The 23,750-nt window shown below is 36.9% G+C and overlaps 1 protein-coding gene across 1 annotated transcript; it reads right to left on the bottom strand.

Annotated features, from left to right (window-relative positions):
• Positions 1–1,662: 1,662 nt before the first annotated feature.
• HNF4G (hepatocyte nuclear factor 4, gamma) lies at positions 1,663–21,978 on the bottom strand. The gene is made up of 10 exons (XM_010147675.1): positions 21,851–21,978; positions 18,797–18,965; positions 17,109–17,203; positions 13,393–13,499; positions 7,789–7,944; positions 5,496–5,583; positions 3,270–3,422; positions 2,851–3,087; positions 2,257–2,379; positions 1,663–1,781 (listed from the first exon to the last, which is right to left on the bottom strand). Exons 1-10 carry the CDS (start codon positions 21,966–21,968, stop codon positions 1,663–1,665), a joined length of 1,365 nt encoding a protein of 454 aa, XP_010145977.1. The 5' UTR covers positions 21,969–21,978.
• Positions 21,979–23,750: the final 1,772 nt, after the last annotated feature.

The following is a 23,750-nucleotide window of genomic DNA, read 5'->3' as shown; positions in this document are numbered from 1 at the left end:
TTCTTACATAACTTCAGGGAAGAAAGTCTACTTTAAAGTACTAAAGGAAAATCGTTGCTGTCTGGAATAAATAAAATGTGCAAAGTGGTGATTTTCTTACGATGTCAGTATTGTATGAACAACAGATTACTTTATATGTCATAATAGATCATTTTCACAAATTGTAACTGAGTGAGTATATGCCCAAGTGAGCACGTGTCACAAGGTTCCGTTTGTGTAAATCCACAGAGGGTCCAAATCCAGATGGGTTATTATGGACTCCAGACACAAAACTGTCAGTGTTGGACATCCCCCAAGACTGGAAGGGGAGGAAGAGGAGTACAAGGTGGCTCATCACAGTCAATCAATTAATCTCAAGCTTCTGAAAACTCTTAAAAATCCAAAGGATGAGTATTTTGTGTGCTGGCTATCCTCTGGCTTGAAAAACTATGGCTCAAACCAGGAACATCTGGAGCTGAACTCAGGCACATCTGCAACTTGAGTTAACAAGCCATAACTCTCCAGACATAGACCTACTACAGAACTACAACTACGCTGGAGGTGAAGTTTAGAGTGATTGCTGACACATGCATTCACCAGCCAGTTAAGCAAATAAACACAATGTCTACATTTACACTAGTAAATCAAACAGTACAAAGTCTATACTCCAGCCCTGAGGTCACGTCATGGTCTGGCCATATTCCTAGTTATACCCTCTGCACCCCTAAAGAGAGGTGGACATATCCAAAGCACCTGGTGAAAAGTATCCCTAGACCAGCCTAATTCCTAAAGTGTGCCCAGAAACTGGGAAACTACTAGTTAGTCCCGACCAAAAAGCATATCGGTCCTTGTTCTAACAATTTAGCAATCTAAATGCCTGCATCCATGCCTCGGCACTGCCCAATTGACTGATACAGACTTCACTGTGGATACAGATTTTTAAAAATCCTCAAGGTTATTTGCACATGGCAGGCCCCCTGATTCATACAAACAGGTAAGCAAGGAGGATTCATCTTCTGTTGAAATTTTACTTGTAAGAGATGGTTCTTTCAAATCAAGATTTTTTAAAAAATTAGTTGGGTATTTCTGTCCTTAAAGTATTTTCTCCTTTTTATGTAATGCATGTGCTTTGTTTGGTAGCCTACTATTTTGCTATTAATGGAATCTTGGCTTTTGTTTGATCAACCTGCTTTTTCATGTCTACAATTCACAGCTAAAAAAGCACTAACCAGTTCTGTCACAATGAAAAAATTATATACACATCTAAAGCAATAATATTAAGACAACAAAACGAGAAATAAAAAATGAATCTATGCAGTTCAAAGATCTAAAAATAATATCAAGCTCTATACATATTTCCCAGACTGCAGCATCCAGTTACAGTTGTACGCATCAGTCAGACTAGTGAGTATTACTTTCCAAATCATGGGGTGTTTTAAGAAACACCCACAGTAGTGGCTGCTGAGGAAATAATTCCCATTATCATCCTGAGATTTTACATGTGCAAGTATCCTACCAATTTATCTAGTGCATAAAAGGAAAGGAAGGAAGGAAGGGAGGAAGGAAGGAAGGAAGGAAGGAAGGAAGGGAGGAAGGAAGGAAGGAAGGAAGGAAGGAAGGAAGGAAGGAAGGAAGGAAGGAAGGAAGGAAGGAAGGAAGGAAGGACAAGACAGAGAAAAATTATCACAATGGTTTTTGTTTCAAAATAGATTGCTGTGCAATGACTGAAGCCTGATTTGTAGGCATTTTGTATTCTTGCCCAGATCCTTGAGGAGGTGAAGGTAATGGAGTTTCTGGAGTTGCTGAAAAATAATATAGAAAGAATTCAGTATTCTTATATTCAGACCTACTATACATACACATACATATACACATACACACACACATACACACACACACACACACATATACATACACATGTACATGTACACATACACATACACATACATACTACTGCCCCAAAACAAAGTTCTATTACATTTGGCATGGGAAGTAAATAGGATATTTTAGTTATCAGAATTTTTATTTTATTAACAATTGTTCATGTTAAGCCAATGATAAATCAGAATGGTACTGAATTTTTAGAATTAGATTAAATTCAGCTCAAAGTCTACCACATAAGACTGCTTATGCACATACTTTTTTAATGCATAATTATTTTAATTTAAGAATGGTGATGAAATAACTCTATGAGCACTGACAGGCCACCATTCTAATTAACGTTTTTAACTGTAACAGTGAAATATTATGACAGAAGGCTAACTTGCAATTACTTACAAATCTGTTCTGTATGTACAGGAGCAGACATTGAACTTATGAGGATAGTTTGTCCAGTTAGTGGATCTTGGGCTAAGTGAGGATGTACTGGATGATGCAGATGACTGGAATCATTAGAAGTACCTGCAAAAATAACATGAGCATATTCAAAAGAGCATGTTGTTGCCAATGACTTAAATTGCAATAATTACATTTCTGCAGAGAAAATATTTTGATTGGCAATCTGAATAATGGCCTTTAGGTATTCATTAAACAATTTAACCAGACTTCAACCATATTAAGCACTCGTTTTCAATGTTTTGACTGCATTAACAGTGGATTTCATTAAATATTTTTAAGGATTCTTCCATCTGCCTAAGGAACCTTATGTTTAGCTACTGAGCAATGACTGAGAAGTACACAGGACAATCTGAAGCTGTAGGACTGAGTTAACAAGACGAGCAGCCAAGAATAGAAGGCTTTAGCCAACAATTATATGACCCAAAGCTCAGTCAGGGAGGCAGTGGTCAAAATGCTTGTTTACGTCATGATTGCTTCTACATCTTAGTATTCAATATAATACAGCATGGTAAATTTAACAAGTTTTTAGCTTACCTCCAAGCAACATTTCCTGAAGCAAACTGTCAATTTTAACAATTCCAAATAGTTTAACCAATTGTATTTGCTCGATCATTTGCCAAGTGATGCTCTGGAGTGTAGGCAGTAGAAGCAGAAGTTCTCCAAATCTTCCTCGGGAGTCATACTGACGATCATTAATATAATCCTCTAAACTGATTTGGACTTGGAACCGCATGTTCTTAATCTTCATCGGATTACTCAGGCCCTTTGCATCTTAAAAAATAAGAAAACATTAAAGTCAAGGCAGTTTATGATTTGGGACGAGCATCTTAAGTTTTTAAATTTTATTCTTTTCCATGCACCTAGATAACATGAGCAGATGCTACATCAAGAAAAATTACTTTCAATATAATCAATATGTGCAATAATTCTCAGAGATATTTTCTAAAAGGTACCTGGATCAAAAAACACAATTGCTTTCAAGCAAGCGTACTCATTGTCGTCTATCTGAATTTCCTGGAAGGGTCGAACTAGTTCATCTAAAATCCGATTTGCCACTCGGCTGATCTCTACTTCAGTACTGTTGCGATGGATTATGTAATTGTTGCCTTGGAGAGAAAGAATACCAACATGTGAATTGATATAAAGACTTTGATGTAATGTACTAGATGAAGCCCATTTTCAAAAGCACATTTTATTTTGCTTAATCAAATCATTTAATATTTTTTTCATGTAATAGCTCTCCTTTGTATCAGACAAAACTGTTCTTTGCAAACAGAGTATATGTGCAAAATACAGCTGTCACCCAGTAAATAATCTGTGCATGTAAATATATCAACATGTGCACAGTTACTGATTAGTCCACAGGACTGAGGTCCGTATTTGAATGCATAAGCATGGAGAAAGTAGGACTTTATCTTTACATAATAGATAAATATAGTGCTAAAATGATTCTAAAATTTCTTCTTCTGCCATTAAAATAATATAGGATAATAAGGATTTGTCAACAGAGAAAGAACTCTCATCCAGAGGAGACAGCAGGAGTGCTTCTTTTTCTGGCAGATGCTTCTGTTATTTCTAATAAAGTTTAGAAGCATCAGAAAAATTTCAGTAATAAATGAATTTTCCTTAGTCTTTTAATTTTAAATTTCCATTTGGGGCAGGTTCCATCATGGCATCTTAGTTCAACTTCTGTCCAGAAATCATCTAACATAAGTGTTGAGAACAGTGGAAAACCCTTACAGCTTCCAGAAGCCACCAAGAAATTTTGAAAGAAAAGCTGATAATTACAAGACATCCATGCCAAAATGTCTAATATACTACAAAGATATCTACCACCACATATCAGAAATAAGCCTTGGAGCTTCAAATTATTTCTTCTTTCAGTATATATGCTGATGTTGGTGATGCTAACTACAATTTTCTGTTTATTATTTTCTCATTATTTGTCCTTATTACCTACTAAGCTCAGTAAAACTGCAGACATTTCTTTTTTATTTCTCTTAATTTTGTCAGTAAAACTGTATCTAGAGAAATAACTAGGTTAAGAAAGTAGTTTTTAACTTGAAAGGATTGCTGGTGAGAGTAGTATCTCCAGAACAAGCCCTTCCTGTCCCTTTAATGATATGATATCTGTAAAAGTAAATTCAAGCTGATGTAGCGCTATGTAATGGCAGTCCAAGGAGGAAGGAGAACAAATAGCAGAAAACCTTTCACCACACAACCAGGGAAGAAACTAGTTTGAGTCTGTATGCTTCATAGTCGTGACTATTCAAGAAGACAGACTTTCTCAAAAAACAGGCCAAGTGCTGCACATGTGCAATGAGATCATCTTTGGCAGGGTACGCTTCAGACTGGCAGAGTACTGTGTCAAACAAGGCTAACAAATGCCTCATCGTGTCATTATACACACAGGTACACACCTCATCATAGTACTGTGCCTCGTTGCCGTGTGAACAAAGGGAAGACATGCTTCCACCACGCGATGGTGACACCTTCCCTAACAACCATGCTTTATTCAGATAATCTAGTGAAGGAGCCATGTCAAGTGACCAAGAAAATACTTATGCAGGTGTGACTCCTCACCGTGCCATGGATGCACCCATCTCCCGCACAGCAGGGGACAACAGGCATGCTGTTGACATGATGGCCACATGGCAATTGTCAAGGCAGCAATCATAGCTCTTAGGAAAGAGAATTGCAGGGAACAGGATAACCAATTTTCCAGCCTGTAGAATCTTCTCCGACTATGTCTGAAGGGCTCTAGGGGAAGCACCAGATAAATGGTCTTCATGAAGATTGAAATTAGTACATGGGCCACAGGTTGGCTACTCCTCTCTTAAGCAAAGTGGTTTTATGGGGTTCTTTGTTGTTGTTTTGTTCTGTGGTTTTATGGACAAAGGTGTAGAAAGAATGTTAATGTAAGGAGACAATTTGCCGGGAACTCCCTTAAGTTGTGGTTTCTGGTATCCACTAAGCCTTTAGCCATATTAACTCACAGAAAACTGTCCACCTGCATTTGCTGGAACAGGGCATGTGACATCATGCCATCAATAGCTATTTAGTGTTCACAGAATGCATTGCTTTGATTGCACCAGGAGATTTATCCCACTTAAGTGATTACGTGGTTGCTAATGTACTATTACATCATCATTATTAATTAAAACAGAACCTATATTTACCTAGAAGTAAGATATCCTTATATGCCATGGACCGTTTAGCTGCTCCAAGCAACAGGTGTTCCCCAGCATGTGCCCTTAGTAGGGCAACCTCAAGGGAAAAACAGCAGACTCATTAGAAGAAAATGCAGTAAGTTCCAATAAGGGCAAAGGAAATGAGCATGCATATTACTGTATATTCAGCTATAGGTACATGTTTAAGATGGTTAGGAGGTAAAATGTAAAGCGAAAGTAGAAAAATTAACACTGTACTAAGAGCACACGATAATGAAATTGTCATCCTCTGTCACTTCTAGCATTTGGTCTAGATTTTAAACATACAGCTCTGCAAAATACTTCTCAATAGAATACTTGCATTTATTTCTTAGTGGCTATTCCTTTACAAAAGTCTTTTCTGGAATTTTAAATTGACACTAAAGGCTCCAGTGGGCTGGAATGAACTGTAGCAGTAAATTCAACACTATCAACGTTTCATTTTTCTCACCTTGAAACAAAAATTTATGTCGCACTTAAAAGAACTTTTTCTCCAACAAAGCCAGATATGCTAAAATATCCACTACTGGCAACAAAGAAGAAACTTGATTCATACCAGGAAGGCACTTAAAATGTGGTCATTTGTTTACTCTTTGTCATCTATTTACTTTCCTTTGTTTTTAATGTCTGCTTGAAACTTCAGCGCTGGCCTCTATTTCCTCAAGGAAGTCCTCTCTTGGCAAGTAATATTTTCCTTAACGTGTCCAAGCCAATACTTTATGAGTGATGTAAAGGGACACAGCACCTAGGAATACTTAAAGTGTTAAGATTTTTCTGCTCCTCTGTAGCGTTTACTTATCTGCTCTTGCCTGCTCTGTGGTTTGTAAATCAGGATGATTCCCAGATCAGGAATCGTTTGTTCAAAACTAGATGGTTTATTTTGTAACTAAATGCACAATTCCTCTTAGAAAGAGGCTATCAAAAATGCAAAAGTGGCATTTGTTTTAACTCCCAATACCTTTGTCACTACTTTTCTAAGATTCCTAAGTTTCCGGAGTATTTCCCAACACGTACTCTTCAAGCACTGCAAGGGTGTTTTCAGCCCATCTTTCTAAGATGATTTTTATTTTTTAAATACAGAAATTTTTAATGAGTTCTGATGTTTTTTTATTTTCCTTCATGATATCTCAACAATAAAATCAGCAATATTTTTGCTTGCTTTTGTTGCCCTTGTGCAATCAATGCATTTGAAACTTTCCTTCTTTCACATCAACAGATTTTTAACTTATTCCAGTATATTGAGCTTGTGCACACATATATTCTGTGGGTCTGCAAAGACATCATTAAGCTCCTATTGTGGAGGGGTCTCTTATGACCTGAAACACCTCCGTATTTCTGAGAAATAGTATGAGGGAATGAGCTCAGTTTGATTCTCAAATCCAAGGATGATCTAACCTTCCTTGCAGGATTTTGTTAAAAACTGAGAGACAGAAGAGGCAAAAAGGAGTAATTACATGATTCCACTTCATGAAGTCATTTTCTGAAACAGCTGAATCAGGTTTTGGTGGACTGGCGCCAAGACATCCTGACCTGTGAATTAAACTCCTGCCCAGGCAGCCAGTGAGAGAACTGCTTACTGCAACGTGGAGACGCTGATTTTGAGTGGGCCAGCACAACTTACTCTGAAACCCAGTGATATATTAGGATATATTACAGGGTATTAGGATATAGATCAGACCTCTGTCATAAAAACCCTTAAGAAGTTTCAAGGTTTGATGGGTTTTTTCCCTCATACTCCATATTACAATATAGTTTTAGTACATTGTATTATGTGAAAGACTATTTGCCACGCACTGATATCAGTAGGTTTGGTATTTGTCTGAGATTTTAATGGCTTTTATTTTTTGCAAGTAGAGAAGACCTGCTTCAAATTAAGTAACACACTGTCTTAAATCATATTATAATAAATGGTGAACATGAAATAAATACTTTGAAAAGTCAGAAAAAAACTTGGTATATTTTAACTTTTTTTTTTCATTTTTGCGTGCAGCTTGGTACCTCTGCTTCCAAAAGAATAGAGAAAGTGCAAAACACTGGAAGACAGTGGTTTGCTGCTTCTTTCTGTTAATGTGCTAGGGTCTTATCAATTTCCTCTGGTTACCTGTGGTGGTGCTATTTCAAAACTTTAAAAACATTTAAGATGCTGGGTCCAGCACCTAGCTCTATTTGATCAGACAAAAAATGAGTGTGGAATCATAATATCTAAATATCACAGATATAACAGGACAGTAATTAAAGTTTTCTTTTTGGTCTCCTCTTATACCTGGTCATCCAGTGGTAATTCACAGAAGCCTGGAATATATTTAGCCCATTCCACCAGAACCAAAAGTTGTTGCTTCATAGATTCACAGACATCACTAATACCAGCAATTTTCTTAACATTTATGTCAGTGCTAGCACCAGGACTGGAGATTGAGATCTGGCCATAGTGAGAGAAAAAAAATAACAATGTTAAATCTTATATAATTGCATTTTCACTGGTTAACAACATATTTCAGAAAAAAATCACAGCAGTAATCCTTCATACTCTTCAGAAATCCCTTGACCATATAGACCATTAGTCTGCATGTAAATGATATGATTTTATTTCTCATTATTAGAAATGTGTACTACAGTATGTTAAATTACACTATTCATATCATGATACAATATCTTATAATTCCAAAATGCTATTTATAAATATACATGAGTCCTTATTATTTGCATGGGGAGGGGAGTTTTTTTAATTCCTTTGACATTTACTTCATTTCAGGAAAGAAAAAAAGAGCTCACGGGCATGTAGTAACAATAAGAGCAAAGAAAGAGAGAAATAAAGGGGTAGCATGTTCTTCTAGTGAAAAGATAAGTATCATTAACTTTAGAAGGTAAAACAAGGGTTTTTAGTGCCTGGAGGAGAATGGTTTGTGATGATGAAGCATCAGTATAGGTAGAGGCCTGAGATGTTTCAGAGCAAATGTAAAGAATATGAGTGTGCATTAGACCACCTGCAGTGAACAGTGTTGTGTGAAATAAGAAGAGAGCAGTATCTTTCTGGGCCTGAAACTGGATCATTTCCACATAATCACTGAACCAAAACCTGAAATTCTTAATGACTTTTCAAGGAAAGGAACAAAACCAGGCTTGCTCTTAAGCCAGGCAGGAAAGATGACTTAAGAAAAAACGAAGCTTGAGAAGAAAAGGTCAGTTTATAGCTGCTATCATACCGGGGGGGAAAGAAGAAGAAGAAAAGGAACAGGAAAAAGAAAAGGAAGAGGAAAAGGAACAGGAACAGGAACAGGAAAATGAAAAGGAAAAGGAAAAGGAAAAGGAAAAGGAAAAGGAAAAGGAAAAGGAAAAGGAAAAGGAAAAGGAAAAGGAAAAGGAAAAGGAAAAGGAAAAGGAAAAGGAAAAGGAAAAAGAAAAGGAAAAGGAAAAGGAAAAAGAAAAGGTCCCACCACAACAACATCAAAACCCCACCACTGTACAAGGCCTATGAAACTGACTTTAGCCTTATGTTTTATTTACAGAAAGCATACTCAGGAAAATCTGTATTTTGATTATCTTCCCCCTGCTAAAAAAAATTTTTTGATCTTCCAATACTGTGTACCTACAGATTTCAGGATGGTGGATGTTATTTAGGTTGACTCCTACCAGATCCCCTTCCTTCCCAGATCCATGTTAAATTCCCCAGTGAGATCTGAGGTGAAATCCCATTATCCTTGGGAGTCAAAAAGAGTTGCACTTCTGAACTAAACATCAGTGCTTGCTACATAATTCAGTACTCTAAATCACTGAAAACAGCTTAGATATTAATGGCAGTTAACCAGCTGAACAGTAGTTCTCAAAGAAACACAGCAGCTAGACAGACAAAAAAATCCTCAGGCATGTAATTCATAGACGATCATGCAAGGAAAAGGTGAGAGGTATTGTCTCTTTGTAGACAGACCATTTGTTAAATCTCTGCTGTAATCATGAGTCCATTTCTGGCATCTGTTCTACAAAAAAAGAAGTTGAAAATACTGAATATCGTTCAACTGAGAACTACCAGAATGCTCAAGTCTAGGAAAACCCCAGTACAAAAAAAGAATAATGAAATTCAACACATTTCATTTTTTCCAGAAGAGTAAGGGTCTTGATCAAGATTCAAAAGCACCTACACAAAGAAAAGAGTTCTGATAGCAGAAGGTATTGTGATCTACTAGGGAAAAAACCAAACAAACAAACAAAAAAAACCCCAAACACCACCACCACCACGGACCAACTAGAGGTTAATTCAAGAAGGTAAAGAACAGGCAGATTATTTAACCATTAGACTTAGTGACTCATGAACTTAATACATTGTCCTTTCTTTAATATCTTTTAATCAAAGCTATGTATCTGTATAAATTACACTTACAGGACAAACTATAGACCCGGTGCTGAAATTATTTGGTGAGATTCTGCTGGGGATTCATGGGATGACAAGCATGGGGTTCCTTATTAATTCTTCGGATTGCATCTCTTCAAAATTATATGAATCATAGAATCACAGAATGGCTTAGGTTGGAAGGGACCTTAAAGACCATCTAGTTCCAACCCCCCTGCCATGGGCAGGGACACCTTCCACTAGACCAGGTTGCTCAAAGCCTCATCCAGCCTGGCCTTGAAGACATCCAGGGATGGGGCATCCACAACTTCTCTGGGCAACCTGTTCCAGTGCCTCACCACCCTCTCCGGGAAGAACTTCTTCCTGATGTCCAATCTAAACCTTCCCACTTTCAATTTAAACCCATTACCCCTTGTCCTGTCACTACAGGCCCCTGTAAAAAGTCCCCCCCAGCTTCCTTGTAGCCCCTGCAGGTACTGGAAGATGCAAAAGGTCTCCCCGGAGTCTTCTCTTCTCCAGGCTGAACAAGGCCAACTCTCTCAGCCTTTCCCCATAGCAGAGGTGCTCCAGCCCTCTGAGCACCTTCGTGGATGTCCTCTGGACTTGTTCCAACATATGAAGCTGTGAACTTTGCCATTTCTATTTCTCTGTTGCTTTAACCTGCCTCTTATTTCTGGGGTGAAACATGGGAGTCACTGAATCATAGAATCATAGACTAGCCAAGGTTGAATGAGACCTCGAAAGATCATCTTATCCAACCTCTAGTGTGATAAGAAGCCTCTATAAGATTATCTATCACCCTGTCTAATAGTATCATGAAAACCTCCAGTGATGGAGACTCTACTACATTACTGGGAAGATTGTTCCAGTTATTGATTGTTCTCACTGTAAAAAAATTCTTTTCTTATATGAAGATGAAACCTCTCCTGGTGCAACTTGTTCCTGTTAATGACTTGATGAATGTGACAATATAACACTAGATCCCTATTGTCCTGAGAAACACCAGAGAGACATGCCTTTACTTCTCTACAAGAGTCAAGCATGTCTTTCATATTTACATAATCTTGGAAGCCTCTCCTGGATCTGTAGGAGAAAAATTGTAGTTGGACAATTTCTCCCTGTCAGGGATATTCCGGGAAAAAATAATCCATTTTCCCTATTTTAATATGAAAATTTTAAAAGGGATGAATGCCATCTTCTTCCATATTTCACAGCTGAAGGACTTGTCCAATGATTTGTGATACTGTCACCTCCTTCAAGTCTCTCATCAGGACTGAACTCATGTTACAGACCCATTCTATTGAGGGAATAATAAGGACTTTTAAAACTTTAATTTTCCATCAGTTAATGTGACCTCTTGGTCTTTGAGGACAAGGGTTTATCTTCATTTATGCTTGACACAGTGGGAGCAATTGTCTCCTACTACAACATACCAGCCACTAACTATTTTATCTTCCCTTTTTGGGGGGACTTCTGGTACAGCTTTCTCAGATGGTGCTTCAAGCAATTCTTATTTTGTTACACTGGGGGTTCTTGATCCTTTCTTGTTTTTATGATGTTGAACAATTTCATCGGCAGAATATTTGGAATCACTCTTGGACCTCTTCTGCTTTTTTCTCTACATTTTTATTTTTTTGATCTTTCTTCTGTGAAAAGACATGTTTTTCCTCAGTTGTTGATTCATTAGTGTACATCTCCACCCCACCCCACTGTCATCATTTTTCTTATTTTTTTGTATGCTTTTTCTATACTTTAGACTCTTTCTTGCTGTCATCATGCATTCTATTAGAAGCATCTCTTTCTTCAGAGGAGAGATGTCTGAGATTTTCCTGAACCCTGGACTGGGAGCTTTCTGAAGCATCTCGTTGCTCTCTTTGCTTATCTGCTGAAGAAACCCTCTCTTTAAACACTGATTCTTCATAACACTGGGAACTTTCCTTTTTTTTCTGATTTTCATTCTTCTTTCCAGCAAATCTGCTACTCTTCTGTAACATGACAGGGGTTCAGTGACTGGGATTCCTGTGGCTGCACAACCTGGCTCAGAAGTCTGTGCTTTTCATTTTTATCATCCTCACTGTTGCAAGCATGACTGTCAGGAGAGTGCTCACAAAGACGTTTGGGTGACTGACAAGGACTTGGACTGCTTTCATTTCTGTGACACTTCTTGCATTTTCTTTCCTCGTGGACATCCCTTGAACTTCCTTTTTCTTGGATATCTACTCTCTTAAACCTGTGGTCTTCCCTTCCTTTTTTTTTGTTGTCCCAGTACCTCTGGCAGTCCCTTTTTTCCCCTTATCTTGATCTCCCTCCCTTTCTTATTCCCACTCTCATTCTCTTTCACGCTTTTTGGACTCAATGATCTTAATAGTCCTTTCCAATCTAAATGATCCTACAATCCTATAATTCTATGATACCAAATAATAAGTAGAATAAATTTTTACGCATACATAAGATGATGTTTTAGGCCAGGAACCTACTGCCTGAAAAGGACTTTGTGGCAGGAAAGGCTGAGGATGTAATTCTGTTTAAGACAGCTCTTATTCCTGAATTGCATATACCAGTTGGAAATGATTAAAGGAGTAACACACACACAAAAAAAAAAAAAAGCACAATAAGCAAGTTCAAAGAATTACTAAGGAGGTAAAAATAGGCATATTTTTCATACTGTATAGGGATGAAAGTTAGGAAGGTCCATTATATTCATCTAGTCTGCCCAGACATGCAGTATGTACCAAAGACTATCACCCAGTAATTCTTGCATCAGTTCTTTACAGACAGTTCTACCCTAAGAGATATGCTGATAAAGGACGAGATTACAAAACATTTTGGGATGTATAAATCAGTCAGCATGAAATCGTAAAGGTGGCAGTTAAATTCTAAGTAAGTTAGTAAGAGGTGCAAGAATGCAGAATCAATGACCATGATTTATCTGAGGTGCAGAAAAGGACTGGAGACTGTTCCATTCAGCAATTGATTGAATAAGGAGGGGGAAAAAAAAAAAAAAAAGAAAACGAAGTTCAGATGAGACAAAGAAAATTTAAAAGCGGGATGTGAATAGACTGCAGTTGGAACACTTCTGTTTGCCTTATTTATAATGTCTAAGAATATTAAAAATGGGATTTTCAAAAGAATGTAAGGAAATGAGTGTCCACACCCCTTTGAATGTAATAGCTTTAGGCATCTTTTTTTTCCAAATGTTTCATGGGAAAGCCAGACTCAAGGATAGATAGATGCCACCAGCTGCCTGAGACAGCAACTGATTTAAAAGCAGTAAGAACCATAAAGCTTTATTAAGAAAGGTGCCTAGGACATATTGTCCTGGACAAAGTAGAATTTTTTTTTTATTGACTTTTCTTTAAGAATGTATTCTATTACTGACTCTTTCATTCGGAAGAGGAAGCTGGGTGCATTTTGGAAAAAGAAAAAAGTGATCTCCATAATTATATTTAATACAATAAGAAACAGAAAAGCATTTAACTTCAGAAAAAATGGCCATAAAGTCATCAAATAATTTTGTGGTACCTGACGAGAGAGTGTCTCAGCTTGTGACAGTGTGCTAATAGAGGGAATGTTGCAGCCATCATAAGTGTTTCTTCTCGTACTTATCCTGTCCCGTTCATTTTGTACAGCTGGAAAAGAATAGTCATTCCATTTATTGACTTGCAGACATTGTCACACAATACCACTTCAGGAGTTTACTAGGTAACTCTAAGAATCCAAGTGTATGACATTCAAAAAAGATCTTGTGCTTTTAGCTCTGAGTAATGAGGAAGGATAACAACAGATATTTATGGTCTTTATGTATACTTTATGTTTGCCTGTAATTACAATGTATAATTAGTTGTAAGTATATATTGAATTACAAGCACTTTTGTCACTGGCTTTAATACAGTAAAATGTCTTTCTTCCTTTGGACTTGAACACATGTTGTCATTTTTTTTTTTTAATCAATTTAAGAAGTGAGGCTTTATGGTAATGGACATCTGCAGGCTGCTGAACTGGTCAGGAGGTACAACTCGACCACTGACAAAATGTCTCAGTCAGAGGAAGTGTGAAAGCCCTAATCCTGCTCTCCTGTGAGGAACCCTGAAACAGGAATGAGTCATGAACTTAATCAACTAATAAAATAATTTTGAAACCTAAATCTCACCCTCCTCCTTGGTGACATTACATTTCTAGCCAGTTTACGGAACATTAACTAGGTAAAAAAAAGAGAAAAAGTAACAAAAAGTTTCAGGCCGGTAAGTTTTGTCTCATGGGGTCCAAAAAATGCAGTTGAAAGGGCTTTGGATAAGGCATCCTTAATCAGCACATGCAAGGCTTATGAAGCAACAAGGCTTACTTTTGAATTGAAGGAAGAAGAACAAAATAAAACTATCAATCAGATGTTTCTAAAACTTAGATCATGTCCAAGGTTAGGCCAAGGAGAAAAGGAAAGAAAAAAAAAAAGGAATTGTGCTGATCAAAATCTTTTTATTGCACAAGGAATTCCATCATCTTTTAAGAGCAGCAGCTTTATTTCCAAAGATATGTTTGTTATTTGTGGGAAACAATCTGCATTACAGAATTTAGGACCAGTACCAAAGGTTTCAATAAAAAAAAAGATATTCTATACACTGAATAGTTTTCAGGGTTTATCTGAAAAATGCACATAGTTTATTCCAGAGGTGTACTAACTTTTTGCCAAGGACACTCACTGATGGGTCTTTTATTAAGGTCACAGTAAGAAATGTTGTGCTGTGATAAACACAAAGTGCTAAATGTTCATGTAGACGGGAAACAAAAAATATAACCTTTTTTAAAAGAATGAGAAAAACCCACTCAATCTCAGCAGCTTAAGTGCTACATAGAAAATTAAAATAAGGTCAGTGCTGATTAGTATTAGAAAAATAGTAAGTTAAGCTGACAATCATTGTTGAAAGTCACTGGTGACACACTTTGCAAATCATAAGGAAATGCTTCAATTTTCTTCTGTGTATGCATAATTTTGGATTATTGTACTAGATTGTGTCTTGCTACAGCCTTTTTGTCAGTTCAGGCTAAAATTGCCTTAAACAGACAGTCCATGAGGAAGGGGGAATATTTGCTTAAAGAGGGCTTGTATAGCTTTTACCAGCTGAAGCATTTCTCACCTTCGCCCTGAAGAAAATAAAGTGATTTGCTAGGAAAAAGCTGAGAAACTATCACATAGACTATGCTACGCTTATGCTGTGAGACATCCCCTGACGTTGCAGAGAGGTATATAACAACACACAAGCAGTGAAATTTACAGTTCAGCATTTTGAATTATTTTAGCACTGGGAAGCCTTGAATAAACATGTATTGGACACAATGAAAAATGAAAGTTTTATAGGTAGTGGGACCAGAGGAGGCAAAGAAGTGTAAATTAGGTTAAAAGTTTTGTGCAGGCTATATCTTCATAAACATGAGTGAGCAGCGTGCCTCATAGCGATGCCAGCTAGCCATGCATCAGGCTGCATTAGCATCCTGAGGGCTGTGATTATTTCTCTATTTCAGGCGTCTCAGCACATGGAAGATGTTGGAAAAACTGGGCAGTGCCCAGTGCAGGGCTGTGGAGATGTAACCCACAAGATGCACAAGGCGAAGCAAAGAGATGTATCTGTTTATGTAGAAGAGAGAGGACCAAGGCAGAGGTGGGGGTGTAATGTACGTAGATTGCAAAAAAAAATGGAGCCTGATTCTTCCCAGATGCACAGTGAAAGGACAAGAGGCAATGGACCCTACCCTAACTACAGTCAGACACATTCCAATTAGATATAAGGAAAAAACTCTTCCCAGTGAGTTTTCAAGCTCTTCCCGGTGAGTTCTCAAGCTCTGGGAGAAGTTGTGGAATCTCCCCTCTCAGGGACTGTATAAACCTGGCTGGACAGGGTCCCAAGAAAACTGCCTGAACCTAGAAGTTAGCCTTCCTTTAAATGGGGGCCTGGACTAGATGACTTCCAGATGTTCCTTCTGAGCTAAACTATTCTTTCATTTCAGGTTTTGAAAATTTGTGAAGCTCTGTTTTTTGCAAGACCTTTCAGGGATTCCCTTTTCTTCATGACAGATTGCTAATATACATACAATATGTTACTAATTTTAATGGCTCCAATTCTTGAAGGCTAAACTGTGTTCAAGGAAACCCATGAGAATTAGTAAACCTATTTCACAGGTACACAGTGTAGCACTGTTTAGAATATCTCCATCCATCTGCAAGGAGAAAATCCATTTTACCTCATAATAAAACTTGATCAGTAGCAAAGCAGTACTGCAGTATAGATATATGAGCACCAAGAAACAGCTTCCTTTATCTCAGGAATGCTTTGTATAGACTAAAAATATCATAGCCTGGTTACAGTGGCGGAGAGCTGCACGCTCACATTGCAGACCGGCCTTCAGGCAGACACATCATGCTCCAAAAAAAAAAACCATAGCGAAGTTTGTGATGAACCATTGTTGAGTGCTTATTTGAACAAAATCAAGAAGAGTTTTGCCTCTACATCATAATTTCCAGTGAAGCAACAACCCCAACAACTCAATGTGAAAATCCTCTGATATTGCCACTGTCTCTCTTGCCCTATTGCTCTGCTCTTGTGGTTGTCCAGTCCTTCCACTTTGACAGATGGATCACTGTGACACCCATGTTTCTTCATGTCTGTCAGAGAGATGCCTAAGTAACAATCTTCCCATATTAAGGCCTAATGAGGTCAGAATTTTCTTTCAGTAAATGTGGACACTCCACTGACAGTTACCACTACTGTTCTCACCACTCTTTTTTCACTCAACTTCACACTTCTTCTTCTGGCTTCTTCAAACATTTAAATTTAAGGGAAGAACTAGTAAATTGTCACTGACGTTACTTAGGTAGCATAGAAACACAATCCCAGACAGAGCTTTTATCACTAAAAATGAAAATCTCACACTTTGAACTTTTTTAGGATATGAATCAACACTTTGAAATCAATTAATTTTGGTGCAAGGATTTGTAGATTAAAGAGTTGTAAATTCACTTCAAACTCATAGATTTACTAATGTTCAAAGTGTTAGAACTGTTTACCCACCTGAAAATTAGATGGCACATATGTAACCTCAATATAAACTCCTTTCTCCATCGTGAAGGCATGATAGCAGACTTTCCATTGAATTACTCTGCTTGATTTTTTTTGAGTTTTGATTACATTCTAAAACCAATTCAGGTTATTTATTTTTGTATATCAAATAATAAATGATTCTATTACCTTCTTTTTTCATTCTTGCTCGAAAACACTTTTTTAAACGGCAATATCTGCATTGATTCCTCTTGTCCTTGTCAACAATACATTGCCGGTTGAATCTGTCAGAGGCAAGAAAAGGTAGATATATAAAGCATTAATAAAGCAGCACCCTGATTACAAAGAAGAAAACCAACTTATCTGATGTCTCAGAATAATATCTCTAACCACAGACTTTCTTCTTCTATTGTTTTGATTTTTTTTTTTTAATTAATCAGTCTTGAGAGGTGTTTCATACCTGTTCAGTTTGCAGGAACATATGTGTGTGTATGCATTGGAAAAGGAAGTGTGGAAAATTTTGGAGTTATGTGCATCATTTACATCTCAGTTTACTTGTGACCTATGTCAGTAACTGGCTGCGCCAAATGTGGGGGGCGAGGAGGGAAGAAGAAAAGTTTCCAATAGAAAAGGGAAAGGACAATCAAGGAAAATGCCAAGTATCATCAGTGTGGAGGAGCCCTCAGAGGCAAAACCGGTAACCTTGGCTGGTGAACTTTACTTCTGGGAGATACCAATGAACAAGCTACGTGTTGTATCATTACAGATGAAAATCTAAACAGGAAATGGGAGGAAAATTTTCTAACACCACAATGAAATAAAGACATGAGGAAACACACAGAGTATGACACTGCAAAAAGGCTTACTCACGCTTTCATGCACACCTACATATGTACTAAGGGAAATATATAAAAGGCATCTCCTCCTCTCTCTGTTTACCTTTTTGCTGTGTATGTGTTTGTTAGATAAACAGATCTATGTTTTGTATACCTCTTCTTAGAACCACTTATATCAGCTTTTGTCACACCACTTTAGGGATATGTCTATGCTGTATTGCTGTGGTATGTGTATAAGGAAGAACTTTCCTTATAAGAGTATTAACCGGCCAAGGAAGAGTGTAGCAAACAACATTTCCAATAACCAGCATATCTTAAAAAAAAGTTTTCTCATTTAGTGATGTGTCTAAACTCACAGAGGTTTCCATATATCCTGTGCACGGCTTAACACTGGTATTTTATGAACTCATGCATGCACAGGGCAATTCACCAAACATGGTGCACAGACCTGTGGCATGATAATTTTGGCAGCTAGACATCCAGAAATTATCAGATTGACATACAAACTGACAGGGGAGAAAATGTTCACTCAAAAGAGCAGTGTGTCACCCAAAGCGGGAAGATGTATAGATCTGCTTGTACAGTCCTTAAAAAAAGACTCATAAATCTTGGATATTTTTATTCAGGAATTGCCTTCATAAGTAAAAATATTGGAAAAGAATTCTTAGAAAACAGTTAAGAACTACACTTTTCACATTGCCGGTGAAAATCTGAGAATTTTTACTTTTTTTTTTCCAGATGATGACCTTTGTAATCATAAACAAAAGAGTGAAACAGCTGTTGGGTGATGTAATGATATTAACAGTAAAAACAGACATCTAGAATGTGTATTGTCAAGTAGTCTTGAATAAAATACATTTTTACCACATTGTGACAACATACCATGCTCATCATAACATGCTCATCAAAAGTGCTGGTTAGAATTACTTAAGAAAAAGCTGAAAATACCCTTACATAGTTCAAAAAAGTCCAAAAAAGGCCTGAAAGTAATTTTTGCTTAAATTCATTAATTTAGGGCCTCTAGATGAACTTTTAAAATACCTGCATGTATAGACATGGTTTTTCCGTATACTGCGCCTAAAGAATCCCTTGCATCCATCACAGCTGGAAGCACCATAATGTTTCCCAGTCGCTCGGTCTCCACATATTGCACAGAGACTACTGACCCCGTTGTCAGCAGCATTCATGTTGACAGCTTCTCCTGAACCGTCTGAGGAAAGGCAAGAACAACATATGTACTTACAGGCAAGACTTGCAACAACCACTCCCTGAACGTTTTGTACATAGAGAGACGCCTTTTCTAGCCTTCTCTTTTAATTGCCACTTACTGTTTATATAGCATGACATATCTAATTACGTCTGGTTCTTATTCAGATAAACACTTTCAGAGTTATACATAGGCTAGCAGAATTTATGAAGTTTCTAAGATGTAAATTTATTCTAAACACTTTCCGATTGGAAAAAGTTAACAATGAAAGCGTAACTCTGCATGTCTAATGACCTATACAGTCTTACTAACATGAAGAGGAACTTTGGCACAAAGCATTGTTGCCTAGAGTTGGCAAAGATCTCATGTATCTGTTCTCATACGAGCTGGCAATAACTGGTAACTGCATGCGTAACCACAAAAAAAAAAAATATAGGCAAGACAATTTTTGCTTAATACTTAATGAAAAAAAAGCATATTAAAAGGACTAAGTGTTATTCCCTCAAACAAGTTTTCCAAAGGAACATTGGTGCAGACTTCACTTACACAAGAGAATATTAGCTATGTGATTTACAAATAGTCACTGAATATCGTAAACAATACTGAAGAAATTCACCTGAAATCAAAACAGATATATTTATTCTCCTTTGAGTCACAATGTTTAACAGACGTGTTCAAAGAAATGATTGCAAAATAGCTTTTTCTGTTATGCTTCTGGTTTTATGAAAGGAAAGCTGTTTGCGTATGCAGTAAACATCTGTATTTGTTCAGTTTTTTAGTGTCACATCAATTAGTTAGTCAAACATGCATCCAAAAGTACATGAGTTCATGAACAGTGGAAAGGTCAAAAAGTAAAACTGTTAATATTGATACATATTATTATTCATATTGTACTAGATCCAACTGAAATGTATTACACAAATATATTATAAAATGTTCAGTGCGTTCTGAAGACCTCAGAATTTAAACAAAGTTCTTTACACAAAGAGAGAAGCAATATTTTTTCTTTTTTACATAGACATAATTGATAGGAATTTTATTAAAAATTGATTAAATAGAAATGAAATCTTAAAGGTAAGAATTCAGTTATATAAAGATTTTATTTTAAAACTAAGTTTGCCATGACTAGAAAATTATTTTTCAAACTAGGTTACAGGATTAATTTAGCTAGAAAAATATAAAACTTTTCTTTTGGACTTTTGTAATTTTCCATCATAATGACACAGCAGAATAATTAAAAATACAATATCTAAATCTAGTAATGAAATATTTCATAGCAATTACAAGTTGTGCATATATATAAGGATATACTTATTTTCCTTGGTATCCCATGTCTGGGATATTGACCTGATTTTTAGAAATTCTTTGATTTCAACAGAAATGCCTGGGTGTGGGTTTTTAACCTTCTTTGAATGTTTCTAATTAATTTAGAGAGCCAGAAAAGACACACAGTATAGTTCAGAAGTGGCAGCTTTTAGTTCCAGACAACACTGTAGCTACAAGACATTGTTTTTATAAATTCTGTAAAAAAATACTTAGTCTAAACTGAAAGCGAACTCTACACAGAAAGGGGCTCCACCTCATAACTAATGATTATCAAACTAATCACTTACAGTGAATAGTTTAACTAGCTCTGTCACCAACACATAATGCAGCATAGCATAGCTTCCTTAATCTGCTTTCCCATTTTATGTAACATTAACAGAACTGAAAGGGTACTATTCAGCAAAAAAAAAAAAACCCGAATGAAATCACCCATATTAGAACAAAAACCAGAGAAATCATCTAAAAGTTACATAACTATTGTTGTTAGCTTCAAAATCACTTGGGGCATAAAGGTCTGTTTTTTCTTCCTAAATCAATAACTATATCTACCTTTCTGTTTACTAAGCTTGTTGTAATGAAACATCAGAAATTTAGATAAAAATTCAAGTCCAGCAATAAAAACTAACAGGTTCTATATGGCAGGAATATATGGAAATGCAGGTGCTAATTATTTTCCCCGCAAATCACTAAATCTGTTCTGCTTTTTAAAAATACATATTAAAATGGACCTCTCAATTACACTTTATGATATAATAAGACAATTTTTAGGTATATTAGAAGATTTGGAATACCATTTTAGAGTGGTTCATTTTGCCTTACTCTTTTCTTCACTTCCATATACTGACATTTCACTTTTTTGTGTTTTTTTGGTCAGTACTCAATGGCAGAATGAAATCGTGTGTTTCCTATTTCAGTCATAACTTACTGATACAATTTCTCAAAAATTTGTTGCATTAAAAATTCCACTTAAATTTAAACTGTTACATTAGCCAAATGAAAATAGTTTTTCTCAGCTAAACATTAGCCTCTAGAAAGCCAACGTGAATTATTTTAAAAATCATTCTGATTCATACATACACATACCCAGAAAAGCTAGATAACATTTCAATAAATAAAATATTAGTCCAACAATTAGAGACTAGGTATCAAGAAACAGTAGCTATTTTTTTTCACAAGACTCTCGATAATTTTGTCCTCTCCTTCCAAATGCTATATACAAAATATTGTTTCATGTCCAAACTGTCAATACTAGTTATTCATTTGTCTTACAGTAAATAAAACAAGTGCTGAATACACCATTTTCTTCCTTTGATTAACTGACTGGTGACAGTACAGTTCAGTTACTTTATTACATATAACCTCTCTTTTATTTTCCTTAATGTTAAAGAATTATAATGTTATTAACTTAGAGTTAGTGACGAAGTGTAAAAGAGCAGATTTGCAGTTTGAAAACAACCCCCAAATGCTCCATTAATAAAACATTTAGCTAACACCTTACAACATTACTAAGCTTCCCTTCTTCTGTTAGCTGGCTTGATTTTGCATCGCAAAGCAGAACTCACCATTGCCATTATACAGAATCTGCATAGTTTCGAACTCCAGTGCCGTATACGTTGGATCTAAAACCTCACTGTAGTTTGCCATTTCCATGTCTAGTATTGATTCCGAGACCCTCATCATTGAATGCAAAGCCAGTGAAAAAGCTGCTCAAATGTACAACCTTCCCATTCTGTTTCACAGTGATTGATAATCCAAAGTTAACTATAACTCTGTCACTTACGTGCTGCAATGGGAGGAGCTGGAAAACTGCTTCTGCATGCTATATTCTACCTATTGGTTTTTTTTTTTTCTTTCTTTTATGATACAGTGCAACCCTCTTGATAATCTTGGAATGTTTTATGGAATAACCTTATCAGGAGTTGCACTGGTTCCAGTTCTTGAGTGAACCCAAGGACATGCAGGAAGCTTCTTACCTCCTATGCCTTGCTACACTTTGTTGCCAATGAGTGGTATGAACGGTACTAAACAAACCAATACAGTTGTTTTATGTAAAAAGACTGTAGGTTCATATGCTATTTTGCTCTGCCTCTGGGATATGATTATGGACTATCCTCATACCCAAAACATAAAATCATAAAATCACAAAATGGTTTGAGTTGGAAGGGACCTTAAAGATCACCTAGTTCCAACTCCCTGCCATGGGCAGGGACACCTTCCACTAGACCAGGTTGCTCAAAGCCTCATCCAACCTGGCCTTGAATACATCCAGGGAGGGGGGAGCCACAGCTTCTCTGGGCAACCTGTTCCAGTGCCTCACCACCCTCTCCGTGAAGAACTTCTTCCGGATGTCTAGTCTAAATCTAACTTCCTTCAATTTAAACCCATTACCCACCGTATTTTAAAGACTGCTGCAAAACATCCCATTTTTACATTCTTTAACAGCAGCAATGAGCTGGCTGTGTAGGTATGCTTAACCAAGGCCTCAAGCAACACAAGCTCTGCAGCAAGAAAGGACAGTCTATGGATCCCCCATCACATACTGTGTTGCTGCAATGACTCGAGGCAGTGGACCTTGCACACTCTCACAAATGGATTCCTGCCCTAACTCTTTATCACACAAGATGTGATGGCAGCATGTTGTTTTCAAGCACTGTTCAGATGTGCAAGATAAAAAAAACCTCATTCTTCTACTCTGAAAAGAAGAATCTCTGAGTAGGTCCACTCATTAGCCCACTCCTCACTAGTTGGTGACCATGGCATGTACAAATTTAGTTAAAAACCCTCCTGTAAAGATGCTTGAATCTGTGCAAAAGATGGCTGAATTCCACCTGTTAGTCAGGTGCTTTTAAAAGGTGGATAGCAGAATTTCAGATGTTATTATTTCTCAATGAGTTCTTTACAGAAATCTGCCCTTTACACTGAACAACAGCTATAGTAAAGATTACATATATAGGAAAATTGTCTAGTTTACATTTAATTAATAAGAGCAAGTAACTGTATATACAATATTGAAAGGTTTATTTGAGTGAAAGGAGTGCCTGCAGTTGTCCAGTAAAAGCATCTGCAAAATGGCACCAAAAAAAAAAAAAAAAAAAAGCAATAGGTGACATACCACCTACTGTTGGAAAAGGAAAACTTACAGGAAAAGATCTCGAAATAAAAGCATTCCAAAATTCATCCTTCAAATTTCCAAGTGCCCAAGGTTACCTGAGAGGCACAAATCATCTTGCTTTTCTTGATACATAGATGTTCTCAGGCCACTTCTCCTCCTGACCCCAGTTGAGTCCAGTGGCCTAATTATGACAACAGGATTCTTGTATAACTGGCTGCCACAGAGCCATCCCCAAACAGAGGACATTTATGATTGTGTTACTGCTTTCACACATTCTCTGCAGATTTTGGAGGGTCTCCACAGAGGCTGTTCTTTTCAACCTACTGCTATTCCTTTTTGAACCACTCATC

Source organism: Eurypyga helias, unplaced genomic scaffold, assembly GCF_000690775.1.
Source record: "Eurypyga helias isolate BGI_N326 unplaced genomic scaffold, ASM69077v1 scaffold9662, whole genome shotgun sequence".
Lineage (NCBI taxonomy): Eukaryota > Metazoa > Chordata > Aves > Eurypygiformes > Eurypygidae > Eurypyga > Eurypyga helias.
This window is presented reverse-complemented; position numbering and strand designations above follow the sequence as displayed.

Bases quoted from the DNA above. Each gene is read 5' to 3' on its own strand.
- HNF4G (XM_010147675.1), bottom strand. From the start codon at position 21,968: ATGATGAGGGTCTCGGAATCAATACTAGACATGGAAATGGCAAACTAC. The intron at 13,500-17,108 runs GTAATAGAATCA...ATTCTTTTCCAG, and splicing joins AGCAAGAATGAAAAAAGAAG to CTGTACAAAATGAACGGGAC. The intron at 7,945-13,392 runs GTACCACAAAAT...CACTATGGCCAG, and splicing joins CTGAGACACTCTCTCGTCAG to ATCTCAATCTCCAGTCCTGG.